The 15,616-nt window shown below is 34.6% G+C and overlaps 1 protein-coding gene across 1 annotated transcript; it reads right to left on the minus strand.

Moving 5' to 3' along the window:
• Positions 1–4,385: 4,385 nt before the first annotated feature.
• On the minus strand, positions 4,386–5,369 carry LOC122302642 (LOB domain-containing protein 29-like). The gene is made up of 2 exons (XM_043114011.1): positions 5,072–5,369; positions 4,386–4,971 (listed from the first exon to the last, which is right to left on the minus strand). Exons 1-2 carry the CDS (start codon positions 5,348–5,350, stop codon positions 4,552–4,554), a joined length of 699 nt encoding a protein of 232 aa, XP_042969945.1. The 5' UTR covers positions 5,351–5,369; the 3' UTR covers positions 4,386–4,551.
• Between the last annotated feature and the right edge of the window lie 10,247 nt (positions 5,370–15,616).

Genomic DNA, 15,616 nt, shown 5'->3' on the forward strand with positions numbered 1-15,616 from the left:
GAGTTTAAGGGGGCAAAAGCTGTCACATAAAGGTAGACTTAGGAGCCCAAAAGCAAAAAGGAAAACAAAAAAGATCAAGGGCAAGAAAGAATTGAACTTTTGATAATTATAAAATGAATTTGAATTAAAATTGGATCAGTTGTTCATGTCATATGTGTTTGAATCATAACATGAAACACTTCCCCCTCTCTCTGGTCTTGATCTACATCTTCTTCGATCTTCTTCTTCTTCTTCTTCTTCTTCTTTTTTTTTTTTTTCTTTTTGGACTGGGGAATAAGTTCAAAATTTTTATTATTGAAAAGGGCAAAAAACAAGAGAAAAAGAAAAACGTAATGGAAACAGCATATGCAGTACTGAGTTGTGCAAACTCATGTTGCCCCCCTCTAATCAAGTATTATATAGGCTCTTTATTCGCATCCAGAAAAAATAATACTTGCTTTGCATCAATAATTATGTGTTTTAAAAAGATATATTAATCAGATGACAGCAATGCCAATGGTGGATTAGTTTAACATGACCAAAACTCACTAGAGTTTTTTAATTTTTTCCTTAAAAAAAAGCAAAGGAATAGGATAAAGATTGGACCCATATATGAAGGCATAGAAAAAACATGTTACCTGAGAAGTCTCTTTCTGAGGTTGAATAAACAAACAAAACTTTGACCATTGAATAAGAGCACACGTGCAATCTAAGCCATCTGATTATGAGGCCAAGTGACCCATATATATCAAACAGGAAAACTTGTCCTTACAAGGAGCGCCTGCCATTCATTATAAAACACGTATATATATAAATATATATAATATCATGATACATATTTTTATATATGATCGGATAGAGAATTCAGAAGTTTGGCAACAGCATTAAATAAAGAGTAGTAAAAGATAAGCTAAGCAGCTCATTGAGCTGTGTGCACTACTGTCCTGTGTGAAAATGACCAAATGTTTCTGATGATAAAAAAGCGATCCGCTAGAGGTTATAAAAGTATAGTTTCCAACATCAATGTGTTTACAAGTAATATATAGCTCATGATTCTTAAGAGTTTTCACATATTAATGGATCGGAGTTGGTATATATCTTTGTAAAAAGTAGGCAGTTCGCAGACCCTATGCATGATGAGCTAGTCAAAGTACTGGCCGAAGAGTCTTGGGATCATTCTTTGTTGTTTTTTCATAACATGATTTTTCGCATAATTTTGTTTTTCGCTATAATATATACGGTGGTCCGTGGAACTTTAGTTTTTTAGCTTGTTTTGTAATTCCAAGCAAGCATCTGCATCTGCATCTTCGTTTTTACAATTAGCTGCGAAGTCCAAACTGGTTGGTGACATGGGCTTGGACTAGGTCAGTTGAATCGGGCCCTGCTGATGCTGAAATCTCGGCCCGAGCCGGGCCTTGTTTGTCCAGACCTTTTGAATTATCATGACTTTACACAATTTAGGATATAAAATGGTCTTATAATATTTATAACTGGTTAAGTGAATTTTTTAGATGGAAAAATATAGTTGTAAGTATAATTGTATATTAATCTGTGTATTAATATGATGTGATTGGTCAAAAAGTAGATTTTATTGAAAATAGTGTTAATTTAAATTTTAAGTATGAATAAATTAATATTGGTACACAGATTAGTGCGTGACTATGTTTATACGTAGCAAAACTCTTTTTAGATAACATTAAATATTCAATAATAAATACTGTAGACCTCACTTCCATGTCTCTCTTTCTCTCCTTCTACATCTTACACTAGTTTGACTAGAAATTCTAGAATATATGAATCCAATCCCTTTGCACGAATGGCACCCCGTCTCAACTTTCGAGAAACTTAGAGCAAAACCTACGTATGCTAGTAATAAGAGTTTAACAATTGGAAGAGCGTTATCTTCAGCTTGTGCCCTATAAGCCCAACAAACTTTCCACTAGGGTTATAAAGAATAAATATACTACTTTCTCTTTAAGAAAATATTCTCTTTGGGTCTTTGTATACGTACAGAAGTAATTGGGTACCACAGTTTTATTCTTCGCCCGTAGAAAGAAAGGGGACATGATATATACCAGCATGTGGATTCTGCTCACATGGGTTTTGTACAAGAGATATGGCATAGGCTATCTTTCTTTATATTTATCCTACTTATGTTGTATCTCCTGTACTTTTCCTGGTCTCTACTTTTTGCCATGCAGGGTAAAACCTGAAAGTTAAGCTAGCTGCTCATCGATCATTGAGTAGCATTCCAGAAGTGTTTTTCTAGCATCTCAAACAACATGGCAACCTAAGAGCAATAAATTCTTAGTCAAGACAATTATATTTTACAGATTTGCTAGCATCCTAGGAACAAAAGATAGATTCACTTAGGCTGTAAGGGTGGTCCAAACACGCCACTAATTGCACGTACAAAAGGCTTGACATTCGAACTAAATAATATTGTACCACTGAGCTTGAGAATATTGTCTCTGATCAAAGCCAAACCGCACGTTCTCATTGTGAAACGTCTTCTCAATGCCTCATAAACCAGTAACAATTTTTAATGCAACAGTTAAAAAGTGTAGCTCACAAACACATCCAAGTAACCGGGGGCCTTCTCTATCTCTTTCTCTCTCTCTCTCTCTGAACTTTCAAGTCAGCTTCTCACCATATATAGAAAATCGGTTAACTATGCATATGGTCTTAGAGAAGCAAGAACAAGGAATTCTCTTTCATCTGCAAAATGCTCAAGCTGTAATGCATGCAGATAAGGGCGCTTAAGCATGTTAAGTAAAACCGACGAGTTGATTATGTTTCTCCAAAAGCTTCAGATTGCAGGCAAGAATATATATACAGCTTACAGCTGATTCTCAGAAGCGTTTTCAAAATGATATGGAAGAAATGGAGATTGCCTCATAATTTCATCTCTTCTGTTCTTCTAGGAAAAACAATTACAACGAAAAAAAAACCCAGGTTCAACATTACTTCTTACATGCTTGAAAGGTAAGGTAGAGTTAAGCTTGAGATGCGCTTGCATTAGTCTATTGACGTGCCACATATAATCAAGTACAAGGAGTTTCAGTTGTGTGGGTCAGCAAATTAATTAAGAAGAATCCTGAAAATGCTGCAAGGAGAGGCTATATATACATGCATGCAGTGTCTTTAATCTGTACTCAAAACTCAACCAGGAATCTATTGCACGATGGAATATTAACTTTAAGATTGCAAGTTCTAATTACATATTTGTAGAGCTAGCAAACGTCTAAACAAGCGGTAATTTATACATTATTATAAGTTCCCGGGGGATAACATTTTGTGAAGAGATATTCTTAATAACAGACTTGAAGAGAAAAGTTTTTCACTTTGGGAAAGGTGTGTTTAGATGTAATTCTCAGGCACTGACAGCATTAAGAAATGGGGACAATAAAAAGAAAAAAGAAACCAAGTGTATCAAGACCAAAGTTGGGTTTTCCCCGAGTCGCCTGACAGATAGATCAGGAATCTTTTCTTGGGATCGCATATGTTAGTCAGAAACAGGGTACTTCATAATATGCATGCTCAAAATAGACACAATTACAAATGTGCACTTTCATAAAATTAAATATCATATATCACCTAATTACTAGTTCCACTCATCCATGTTTAGATATTACCATGAAAAGGAACAAATAAGATGACTGATATTAAAGTAAAGATCAGTTATTATATATCACACACAGGAAGCAAGGATGCGGAATTCATACTCGATGCTCATTCAATGCAAGAATTAGATAAAGATCGAAGCTAGTATCTGTGTCTCATATGCAATGCAACTTTCTTTCTGGGAACAAACTGATATCAGTCATCTATAGCTGCCTTATCAATCACCAAGAGAGGAGAAATGGAAAACAGTTAATATAAATATGGTCATCACCAATATAAATCAAAGCTGCAGACACTGAAAACTCAATCATTCTCCAAAAGCTTTTTCAATGTCAGAATTAGGTAAAGAATATAGTTGCTTGAGTAACTCATTTACTACACGGATAACAATAGCTATTTCTCAAGAAACTTTCTTACAACGAAGTGAATCTTTAGGTTACTCAGCTCTGATCATGAAAGTCTAGCAAGTAGGGTTGATAAGTTAGTATATATAGATCGTTTACTTAAAAATAACATCTACTAATGCCATGATAGAAAATTCTCAAAAATAAGAGAATTGGGCTTTTGAAGGGAAAGTAGTGTATATCAAACTAACAAAGTGGGTAACTGTATGTATTAGGTCAAAATTTCAGGGTCCTTATTAGCTAGGTCCATAAAAAATCAAATTGGCTCAAACAAAAGCATATGATCTTCTCTCCAGTTTTACCAAAGAAGTCCACCATTAATATTCTACTCATATCCAAGATTACAATAGATTAAAAAAAAAAGGTCATAGGGTTGATTTTAGGGTTCCCAATTGTATAAACATCTCTAGGGTTTCTAGCTTATTTATGGCAACAAAAGTGCATGTTTCAAGCTATGCATGCAGCAGCAATTCAGAATTGATAAATAGTCTTGATCACCCGTCGATCTCTTGTGCTAAGGCCCGTACTCTCTTAAGGAATATTGCTACATATAGCCAAACGCAACTGACTGAAGGTCATAATCAGCGTCTTGGAGAGTCCATTGTGTGTTGTTCTTGTGCAAGTGATCAAAAGAAGACATGGAATGCGAAGCCTCTTCATAGGAAGCATTTGAGGCATTTTCCTCATGGTTGACTGAACTTCTGTAGTTCCCAAAAGAGTTCTCCATGAGCACATTCTCGTCGTATGGAATTGTTGAGGCATTATTGGAGATATTGTTTGTACTGCATTGTGGCATCATGTAATTGGTAATTTCTGAGTGAAACCAACTTTGGACATGATCTTGTGGGTGAGAAAGTCTTCCGTAGCACTTTTCATTAGGGTTTGCATTGACAGAACCATCGAGAAAATTTTGAGCTGCTTGTAATTCCTTAAGAGATGCTAGTTGAGTTTGTAGATTTACAACCTGCAGAAAACAAAGTAGAATGCCATTGATTAATTAGGAGTTAACCCAAATTAGGGTTTCAATCATTATATATAAAAAGAGAAAGTCAAAGGGTGAAAACCTGCTGCTGAAGAGCAAAAATATGTGAGACACAGCCATAAATAGGATCTTGAAGCCTAGCCTGCGCTTCATACGAGATTGTGACGGCCGCTTCACAACGATCACTCACCGGGAGGTGAGCAAGGAGCTTCGATACATTACTTGCACCGAAAACCTTATGAATGGCGGAGAAATGGGTAGCTCCCTGTTCATGGCAGAAATAAGGAGCAAAAACACATCCCCTAACACATTTCCTTCTCAGGAATTTGCAAGCTCCACAAGGAGAACCTGAACCAGTCATCTTGATCTTTTAGAGGGTTTTGGTGCTAGTTGGCTTTCTTGGCTTTGTGCAAAGCTGCATTATCACCATGTTTATAAACACCAGAGGAAGAGAGGGTGGATCATATTTTAATGTATACTTAATTAGACTAGGTCCCCTTAATGGGCTGCAGCTTTCATTATTTTTTTCATTATAAAACTCTAGATCACTCCTCCATACTAAATAAGATTCCATTTAACATCCTTATAAGACAAAAGAGCTAGCATAAACCCACCCCATTTCTCCATTTCTTTATGATTGGATATAGTACTATAGGCGCTCATTTTCTGAGTATGTTAGGTCCCTATGGTAAGTACTACAACTACATTTAGAGATTATATATATGCTAGGATCTGAAAGAATGAGGATTAAAGAAGGAATTTAGGTTAAACATGTTTGGTTAGATCCACATTGTAACAGCATTAATAGAACAATCATCACTGTCAGTTGTGTTTTAATTCTTCTTCATTAGTTTCAGGTTGAAGGTTACACTAGTATGCACAACCGGGCCTCTGAATAAAAGGATTTAGGTCGTCCCCTCTTTCCACTGAACAAAAGTTAAGATTCTTCACCATGTTACTTCTTCAAACTTCATTTTGTCTCTTAACAAATTTAAGCCATAAGTAGCATATTCGATACACTAAACTGAATTTATCATTGAAATACACACACACACACACACTATGACACACTTGATCTTGCTTATGTTTTAGCAGAATCCATGATGTCGGGATGTTAGCCGCGCAGATCATACACCCCTCACACATTGTGATAGTAAGTTTGTGCCCACATGCTCAATAATAAGTGTATACTTAAATTCTCAGCAGAAATAAGAAAAAGGACAATCATTAAATCTAAATAACAGAACCAGAAAATTTAAGTACACTACAACCATAATATCATAAGCCACATGCCTCAAATCCGTAAGCAAAATAATATTGTAGAATTGTAGTCAATCGATCTATTAATAAAAACAACATAGTAACTTAATAGATCATGGGGAAAAGCCCCAATCCTCAGTCCTCTGACAGTGCCAAATCTCCATGCTAATAACCACCACCAAACCTTCTCTGCATCAAAATCTATGGTTCTGATGAATGGGATTGTTGTGGAACTACTATAGTGAAATTTTGCAAAATCTTAGTAAATGAAACTAAGGCTAATACTTAAAAATGCATGCTAGTGAAAATGAGAATTATACAAGTGAAAAATACAAAGAAAGATAATAATTGACATTTCACAACTAAACAAAATTAAACTTAACCAAATAATAGTCAATTTCACCTATAAAGTTGCCGCATAACAAAAATCATGTAATCAAAAGAAATTTCCACACTAGTTATTACATACCTGAAAATCTCGTTTTTCAAAACATTCATTTTATTAATGTATATACCATGGTCTCCATCTAAATGGACCATCTGCACACCTTGGCTGCTTTCGTTACACCATGAGTAATGACCACGCGTGTGACTTCTTATGAGTACCTGGCTTCACGTCTCGTTCTTGATCAGGACATCCTTTTGCCTCCACCATTAGGGAGGTCAGAGCTTTGATCTGAGAGCTTTACTGTCTCGATAGAGCCCATTGTCACCCAACAACAATCTAGAAGATATCACTCAAAATTATATGTTCCAGAGTTACTAGAGGAGCTTAAGATAATGCAACATCTCAGCTTAGGGTTGGGATACACACACACCTAATAAAACCATTTAACTCAAAATCCAACAATATTACATAATTCATCTTACATTCATAATTCATAATTCGATAGTAAGAAATTTAGTAAATAGCTATATAATATAAAACAAGCCAATGATAAACATTCACCAATTATTTACATGATGAAAAACAATGTATGTGGAAAAATTTTAGCAAGCACTCACAAGTTGTAATTCAGGGTAAGGGTGAGAATTTCCAACACACATTCACAAGCTACAAGCCAAAGTAAAAGTGGGAAATCCCAATGCTCCCTTATGACTGAAAGACAATATAAATGAGGGTAAAACCCCCATAATACAACTTGACCACAACAACATTTAAAATAAGAAAGCGCTAGAACAATTATGCTACCAAATAAACAAATGTACAACAAGTGCCGGTTATATAAACAAAACGACATAAAAAATCCCAACACTTCACAAGGGCCCTTAAGCTATAAATGGAACTACAAAGATAATTCCAACACTTCACTAGGGCTCGCAGCCACCACACATATCACAATTTTTATCAACAATCATTTTCAAAGTTAGTCCAGAGAGCCACTTATACAAAGGGGACAGTCTTTGGATGATCACAGGCAACCTGAGCTTTGCTGGTTCCTATGGTTGTTCCCATCAGTCAGAGGTGCAGTAGAATGTGTGTGTTGTGGAGACAGAGAGAAATAGAAGGCATGAGAGAGAGAGAGAGAGAGAGAGAGAGAGAGAGAGAGGGCTTGATTGGGGAAGGGGATTTCAGTGCAAGGGTGGGCGGTGAAAGGTGGTGGGCGTGGCCAACGACTTGAGCAAGGGAAGGGAAAGAGAGGGTGCAATGAAAGCAAAGAGATAGAGAGTAAAGGAGACAGAGGGGAAGGGAGAGAAAGAGAGGGACGATAGAGGAGAAGAGCTAGTCGGCAAGAGATGGTGGGCGTGGTTAGGTGGCTTGAGAATTTAAATGAGAGACATAGAGAGCGGTGGAGACAAAGAGGGAGAAAGAGAGAGAATGTGAGGGGGAGAGAGAGAGAGTGTGTCTGTGTGTGAGTGTGACAAAGACAGAGAGGGGATGAGAGAGACCAAGGGTTCATTGTACCCAGTGTCCGACTAATGTTACACAATGGGTTGGTGGCTAAGGCTAGGGTTTTCGAACTCAAACGCTTGCTTCGTGACTGAGAGAGGGAAGTAGGATCAGTGAAGCTCATAAATGGTCTTTGTTAGACAACATGCAATAGACGACAGATGATGGCAATAGTGCCAAAACAAAGGGAGAGGAAAGAAGAGAGAGAGTATGTGAGAGAGGAAAAAGAGGAATTTGAGGGAAGGATACCAAGAGATTAAAATTGAGATGTCATGGGAGGGGGAGGTGGCTTCACTCAATTTATGGCCAGGAAGCCCCTTCATAGGTGGTATATGTCTCAGTCTTGGTTGGTGCAAGTGGGTAGTGGTTAGGGATGGAAGTGGAGGAGTTGAAGCTCGACTACAAGTAATGTGTGTGTATGTGAGTGGTGTGCAAAGGGGTGTATATAGGGTCACCGCGTGGGGGGGGGGGGGGGGGAGAGAGAGAGAGAGAGAATTAGGGTTTTTGTGTGTGTTGGGGTCAAAACGGCACCATCTTGATGGTGAGCTAGTTAGACTTCTAAGAGCTTAGGGTAAGGTTATCAAACTAGTTTCACACACACACATATATCGTCTTATATAAGCACATCAATGGTGAAAAATAGGATATTGCAATTGAGATTAATGATAATTACATGCCAGGATAGAATTACATATATAACTCTTCTCCAAGCGGCCAACCTCAAGCCAAGAATGATACGCAGGAATAGTAGTTAAACTAACAAAAAAAAAAAAAATTGTATGTAAGTACTAAATTAGAATGTTTTAAGCAATTATATATGTAAAATAAATTAAATATTTAAAACTGTGTCAATGTTAGGGTTTTGATTTCAAGATTTGGTTTGAATATCTTGGTCAATCTTTTCTCCCCTCAGTTTCATTTATTTCTATAGATCTTTTTTTTTTTTTTTGGATTAATGAATGCAAGATTAAAGAGCTCCTTCTTCCTCCCCCCACCCCGCGCGGGGGTGGGGTTGGTTAAGGCAAAAAGATTTAAGGAATTTTTAGGTAAATAAAAATAGCAAGAAAAAAACCATCACAAAAATTTTTACTTCGAGATTGTTTAAAATTTCATGCTTTGATATCACTTACGATTCAGATTGTACTCATATATAGTTGCATATTTTTATATGAAAAATTATACTCATCATTCCCACACCATACATAATTTTTTATTATTTATTTTTTTCTTTTACCAACTGTGTGATATATGTATAATGAGTAAAAAAACTCAATTAGTTTAGGAAGAAGAAAACCAAAAATGATTTAATTTTTTTTAAAAAAAATAAAAGTAAGTGTAGTGTGGGAGATAATGAATAGTAAAACTCTTTTATATAGAGTTATTCAAGAACGAACAGCCCTTGAAAGATATGTTATATAAATATATATATATATATATATATTTCCTCCTCATCTTGTAAAATATATATAATATTTTTGGATCGTAAAACCTGGCATTGAATCTGTTCATGTGCTTCAGTACTTTACTAAATTTGTAATAACTAATGGAAGGCTCCGATGAAGAATATATATAATATGGGCTTTCATGTACTTAATTCTTTGTGATTTTGGCTTCTGTATATGTGATGAACTTATGAATTACATGAAATTAAGACTTTGAGTAGTGACACCCACATGCAGAACGTATTTTCTAACATATTTCATAATTATATTTTAAGATATATATAGTATTTTTGTAAAAAGTGTTATATTTATAGTAAAGAAATTTTCTGTGACAAGAAAAGAAAAGACATTTTCTGAACCATTCCACAGTGCTTGTCAGAATTTCTCATTAATTTATTAATTTATAATATGCATAAATCAAGGGCAGGTTGAGCGACATTACTAATTACTTATTATTAAAGACATCGATATCCCTAATGAAATTAATTTTCAGAGCCTTAATTTCTAATATGTAGGATTTGGTGATCCTAAGCATATATTATCAGATTAATATCTGTGATTACAATGATTATTAGTGGATTTGTAATGATATTCCAAATACAAAAGTACAAAAAAAAATACAAAGAAATTAAAAGGAACATATTCCAAAATTGAATGGAACAAAAGATAGTGACAGTACTGCAATAGCTGATCAAGACTTAACTAGGGGAAGCACATGAAGTGGTAGGAGATCCAGACAGAAAGAAGGGGAATAGGATTTCTCTGTTCTAGTGATCTTTGATATATGTTTAGGCTTTGAAGGTACAGCAATTGTCTCTTGCAGTACTGTATTATTGTCTTTAATTAATCTTTTATGCATCAGTACAATCATCAGTCACTTTTCTTGTGTCACATGTACACACCAACATGTAGACCCACATGTACGTGGGTTTACACCCAATTCCAGTAACCAAAGTACTGAATATCAACCTCACCACTCCTAAAACAATTTGTTTCCTGCAAAATTATTATAAATTTTTTACTGAAATCACTTTCGAACACTATTTAATTTGTATTTTAATTTTCGGTGCTGGCCAACGGATATATTAAAACATTCATTCATCCAATTCTTATAATCAAAACGATAAAAAAATATATATATTTTTATGAATGATTACAGATAATAAAACAAAACCATTGACAATGAAATTTAATTACTTCCCAAGTAATTGTAGCAGTGCGAAAATTCAACATTAGAAAGATTAGAATAGGCTGATGACAAGGCTAAGGCCTATGATCAACACTAAAGGACAATACACAGTTGGGCGTATGAGAAGGGGTTTTGCAGCATCGACCTCATTGGCAGCCATTATCCCCCACAAATGGAGAATGCCTTTCAGTCATGTGTACTTGTTGGCCACTTTAGCAGGAAAGGAAAGAATGATATAGGAGACAAGAAAGCAATGTTTTATATATAAATTAATGGGCGGGGGATTATTAAATATTAATCAGCAATAGATAATAATTAAGGGTTCAACTAATCTTTAAAAGGAGGACGACATAAACTCATGTGTCGGAACTTTATTCTTGCAGCATAAGAATAAAATAACACTCTTGAAGAGCGCTTTTTGCAATCCAAAGGTGCCTTTTTGTGTTGATCTTTTGGAAATAAATGAAAACCTGCAGAATAATGCTTCATCTTGATCTATCTTCAACTACAGTACTACTACTAAAATTAAAGCTGGCTAAAGCGCACAACATTGTAATTGATTTGGCCATGATATGACTCATTTATCTCTACGTAGTTCCTTCTAATTGTGATAAAACATATATATATATGCCGTGTTAGCACGGAACTCATAAAAATAAAAGACACAAAAACACAATTAGAGAACCACTTTACCTCATTAAACGGCTAAACTCTGTCAAAGACTTTGAATCTAGAACGTTTCCAAATTAATTTATAAGGATTAATTAGTAGGATGATTTGATGTCCACCCAACATTAATTATATATTGAAGATGCATGAATTCATGAAATGATGTTTCATGAGCTAGCTACCCAAATTTTATGCTTGTTTACCTTAAATTTCTTTTTCCTTAAAAACGTTAAAAGTGAGCTTGCATGCAGCATGACCTGATCATCAGGTAGATAATGACCATGTGTTAGAGATCAGTACCTCAAATAGTGTCAATATTCAAATTCTACCATGTCGTCTCACCAATTAAAAACTTGGAAAATCAAAGGTTACATTACTCAGACCATTAATATTCATGAAGGTCTTATATATATATAGGCTTCTAAACAGTATACCAATTAATTATGTATGAGGTATCATTCCCAAGAAGCAAGAAATGTGGGATATGCAACTTCGTGGACATAACAAAAGCTAGAAAAAATAACCATATTAAATTTTCAGTACTGATAAAAGAGTACGAAGGAGGCAAGATCATGCTTGAGAATTAACACAGCATATGCAAAAGGCCAGGTCTTCCATACTTTAAGCAGACATATGAGTACTGAAATAAGATGATATATATTTAAGTGCAATCGCAAGCGGTTTCAGAATAATTGTAGTACTAGATATCGAGTTAATTAACATTTGAAAAAGGGCCAAAAATCAACTGAAGCAGCCTATTAATTAAGCTCCTTTTCAAGTTGTTATACATATAACCTAATTAATTAAGCTAAGCAATAATTAGTGTACAGGTGCTGCAGGTTCTTTACTAGTTGACACTAATTGCATGCCCCCACCCTCCATTAATTCGATCTCCAATATTTAATCCATGATAATATATAATTGTTCTAAGAAATTAGTGCGTGCCCGCATGTAACGTCCTTTAAGATCAACACGTACGATCAAAGAGATCATAGCATTCAATTAAAAAACAGTCTCATTTGTTTTCACAAATTATCATATTTAAGTATCATAACTTTCTCATACTCTCACACAATACAATAAATAGTTAAACTTTTTGAAATTCCAAAATAAAATTATATTCTAATAATATTTTATTCTACTTTTCTATTGTTTCATCTATGTAAATAAACGAATTTTGTACTTGATCATGTTATATTGTGATCATCGACTAATTTATCAACAAATCAATGCTGCAAAGAAACAATATAAATTATTAACTCTACCTCTTCACACCAGTTTAAACTTTTAGGACAAGTAGTAATTTCACAAATGTGAATTCAAAAAAAAAATAATTTACTTCTTTGTATTAGTCAAGAGCTAGCTAGCTTTAAATTTATTTACAAATGGAACAAAGAAACAAAAATAACTTTGAAGTACAAACTCATTACCAAAACTGAAACCGTAATAATGGTTTTTTAAGAGGGTGGTGCCGACCGAAACCATCCGACAAGGAGAGAGAGAACTTGTCGTAGTCTTATGGTTGGTCCTTAGGTTGCTAATCGATCCCCAAATTCACTTCAAAAATTTAAAAGAAATCAACCAAAATTCACAACAAATTAAAAAATTCACAATAAATTAAAAAATTTACAACAAAATCACAAATTCATAACAAAAAGTTATGAGGAGAGGTGAACGGGAGAGATGAAAGGAGAACGAGAGAAGTGAACCATCAATCGTGAATGACAGAGAGGTCAAAGAGATGTTTCAAAGATGAGCTTGGAAAGGTGAGGGATAAGACGAGGATAAGAGATCTTGGAGAGATGAGGGACAGGCCAAGCACAGAGCGGCGTGAAGGAGGGGAGACGTGTGCAACGGGGTGAGAGAGGAGAGAGAAGAAAGAAAGAGGATCGGGTTGAAGAAGAGGGAGGGGAGGGGTTATTAAACCCTACATCTAAATGACGTTTTTTCGCTGTATTAAACCAAACCGCATCGTTTCACTTGTATTTTTTTTATATGTTATGTGTAAGACGACACCATTTAAATCACTCAAGTGAAACAGCGTCGCTTTCCCTAAGATATATATATATAATATTATATTATATCGGCCTGTTTAGCAGTTTGAACCTGGTTAATTCAGATTGAGACCGAACTGGCCGACATCGATTTCTTTTATTTTTTACCGTTAGCTGATCAATTCTCTGCCTAATCCTGACTCCAACAGCTGGTTCTAGTCAGCAAAGGTTGGTGTTGTCTGTTCCTATACACCCCTATCATTAACTATTGAGTTTTGTAGTTGGTGTATATATATCATGGTCTTTGTTTTCATTCCCTCACCCTAGATTATATATACACACATATAGTTAATGTATAATATCACACACACACATGGTATGCTTATATATATATATATATATATATATACACACACACACATGGATTTTATTTCTCTTTAATATTTTTTTACCAAGGTTAAATTTTACGTGACTTTCTAACTTGGAATTCTCATATGTTCCTTGGAAACGATTTTAAAAACCATTAACGTCATAATTGTCAAAAACGTGATCAAGTGATCATCTGTTCGTGGGCATGACTCTATTTAAAATCAAACTTCCAATCAAACCTAACCTAAACCTGAACAAGCTACAGGTATTTTAGTCATTAGCAAAGCTGAGTCCCTACAAATTACGTACATGTTTCCCCAACATATGGAAATATAGTATTTTTCAACAAACAATCAAACAACCAATTGTTTATCAGGCTTTTCACCCTCCAACAAGCTTCTTCTGTACATTGCACCAGTACTAGCTAGATTAGAACAACTCTTTCTTCGTGTAGAAGAAACAAATTAAAGAAAAAAAAAATGTTTTGAAGAAGGTTTTGAGCTTTCTGTGTTAGGACAATGAATACATAATTAGGCAATCATAGAAACAATTAATAATATGTTTCTTAGATTTGCTTATCAACCAATCACCGCCAAGAAATGGTCTCAATGAATTCGTCATTCATGCACGCCTGTCTGCACAAAATTCGAAAATTAAGCACGAGTAGGAGACAGCATATATAATAGTTGATGAAACTCAAAGAAAAAAAAATAGTAATATGGTTTATTATTAAAATTTCCAAACAAACCAAAGCTTGGGTCGGTGAAGGGTTTCTTTCTAGTTGAGCTTCTTTCCATAAAGGTTTTTCAATCATCAATTATATATATAGTTTTTTTTCATTTAAAAAAAAAAGGAAATTAAGCATATATATACACATGATTAGCAAGTTTGATTCTTTGAGTATTAATTTCATCCATAAGGGACCCAAAGTCTTTTGAATAAATCATTAAGCGAAATGTTGGGGATCCCGATAAATAGTTTTGAGCATTTTTTTTTATATTTTATTTTTAATTCGTGATTAAATAAGTGCATGTATTTTATTAATTAATATTGTGAATTTTATTTTATTTTGTAAAATATTTAAGAAAAAATTTATACTTGTCGGCACGGTGACTGTAGAGGCACTCAATCATTAATGGAGAAAAATAAAAAGAACAAATAAAAGGACAAAACCAACCAAGACAATAGTCATGAGTTATTCTTCCGGATCGAGGCGCACGTGTGGATTATGAAATTACGTACCTCGTCAGTGTCTCATCGATTCCAACTTTGACCACCACACGTGTGGTACTATTTTTGTTTTATTGACACTTGCGGGTCTCAAGGAAAGCCACGTCCACGTCACCACCAGCTTGGAATTCGTGTGTTTGGAATACGATAAAATAGGAGTCATACAGATACATATCAAAACTTATATGTTTAATCGACTCATGTAGGTATTTTCATGGACCGACGGACAAATTAAGCCGTAAACGTCAGTAAGAAGTAACGTAGTCATGAACTAAGAAACCTACAAAATCCATTAAAGAATTCAGTCAAATAATCTTGTGAATAGGTTAAAAAAAACCAATAATCTTTCAAATATATATTTAATTTATACATAACAAATATATATTGTCATTCCATTTATTAATATTAATATGAGTATTAATAAAAGCCCGGTTTTATATTGCGGGTTTCAGGCCAGATGAACAGTCTCAATACGAAGAATATTATGAAAAAAAATTAGATCTCGTGCTTAACATTGATGGTATTAAACTTTACTATCTACCAAACATAAAATAGATCTATGATATATCATATATATATATAT

The sequence above is a fragment of the Carya illinoinensis genome, chromosome 3 (genome assembly GCF_018687715.1).
Source record: "Carya illinoinensis cultivar Pawnee chromosome 3, C.illinoinensisPawnee_v1, whole genome shotgun sequence".
NCBI classification, from domain to species: Eukaryota; Viridiplantae; Streptophyta; class Magnoliopsida; order Fagales; family Juglandaceae; genus Carya; species Carya illinoinensis.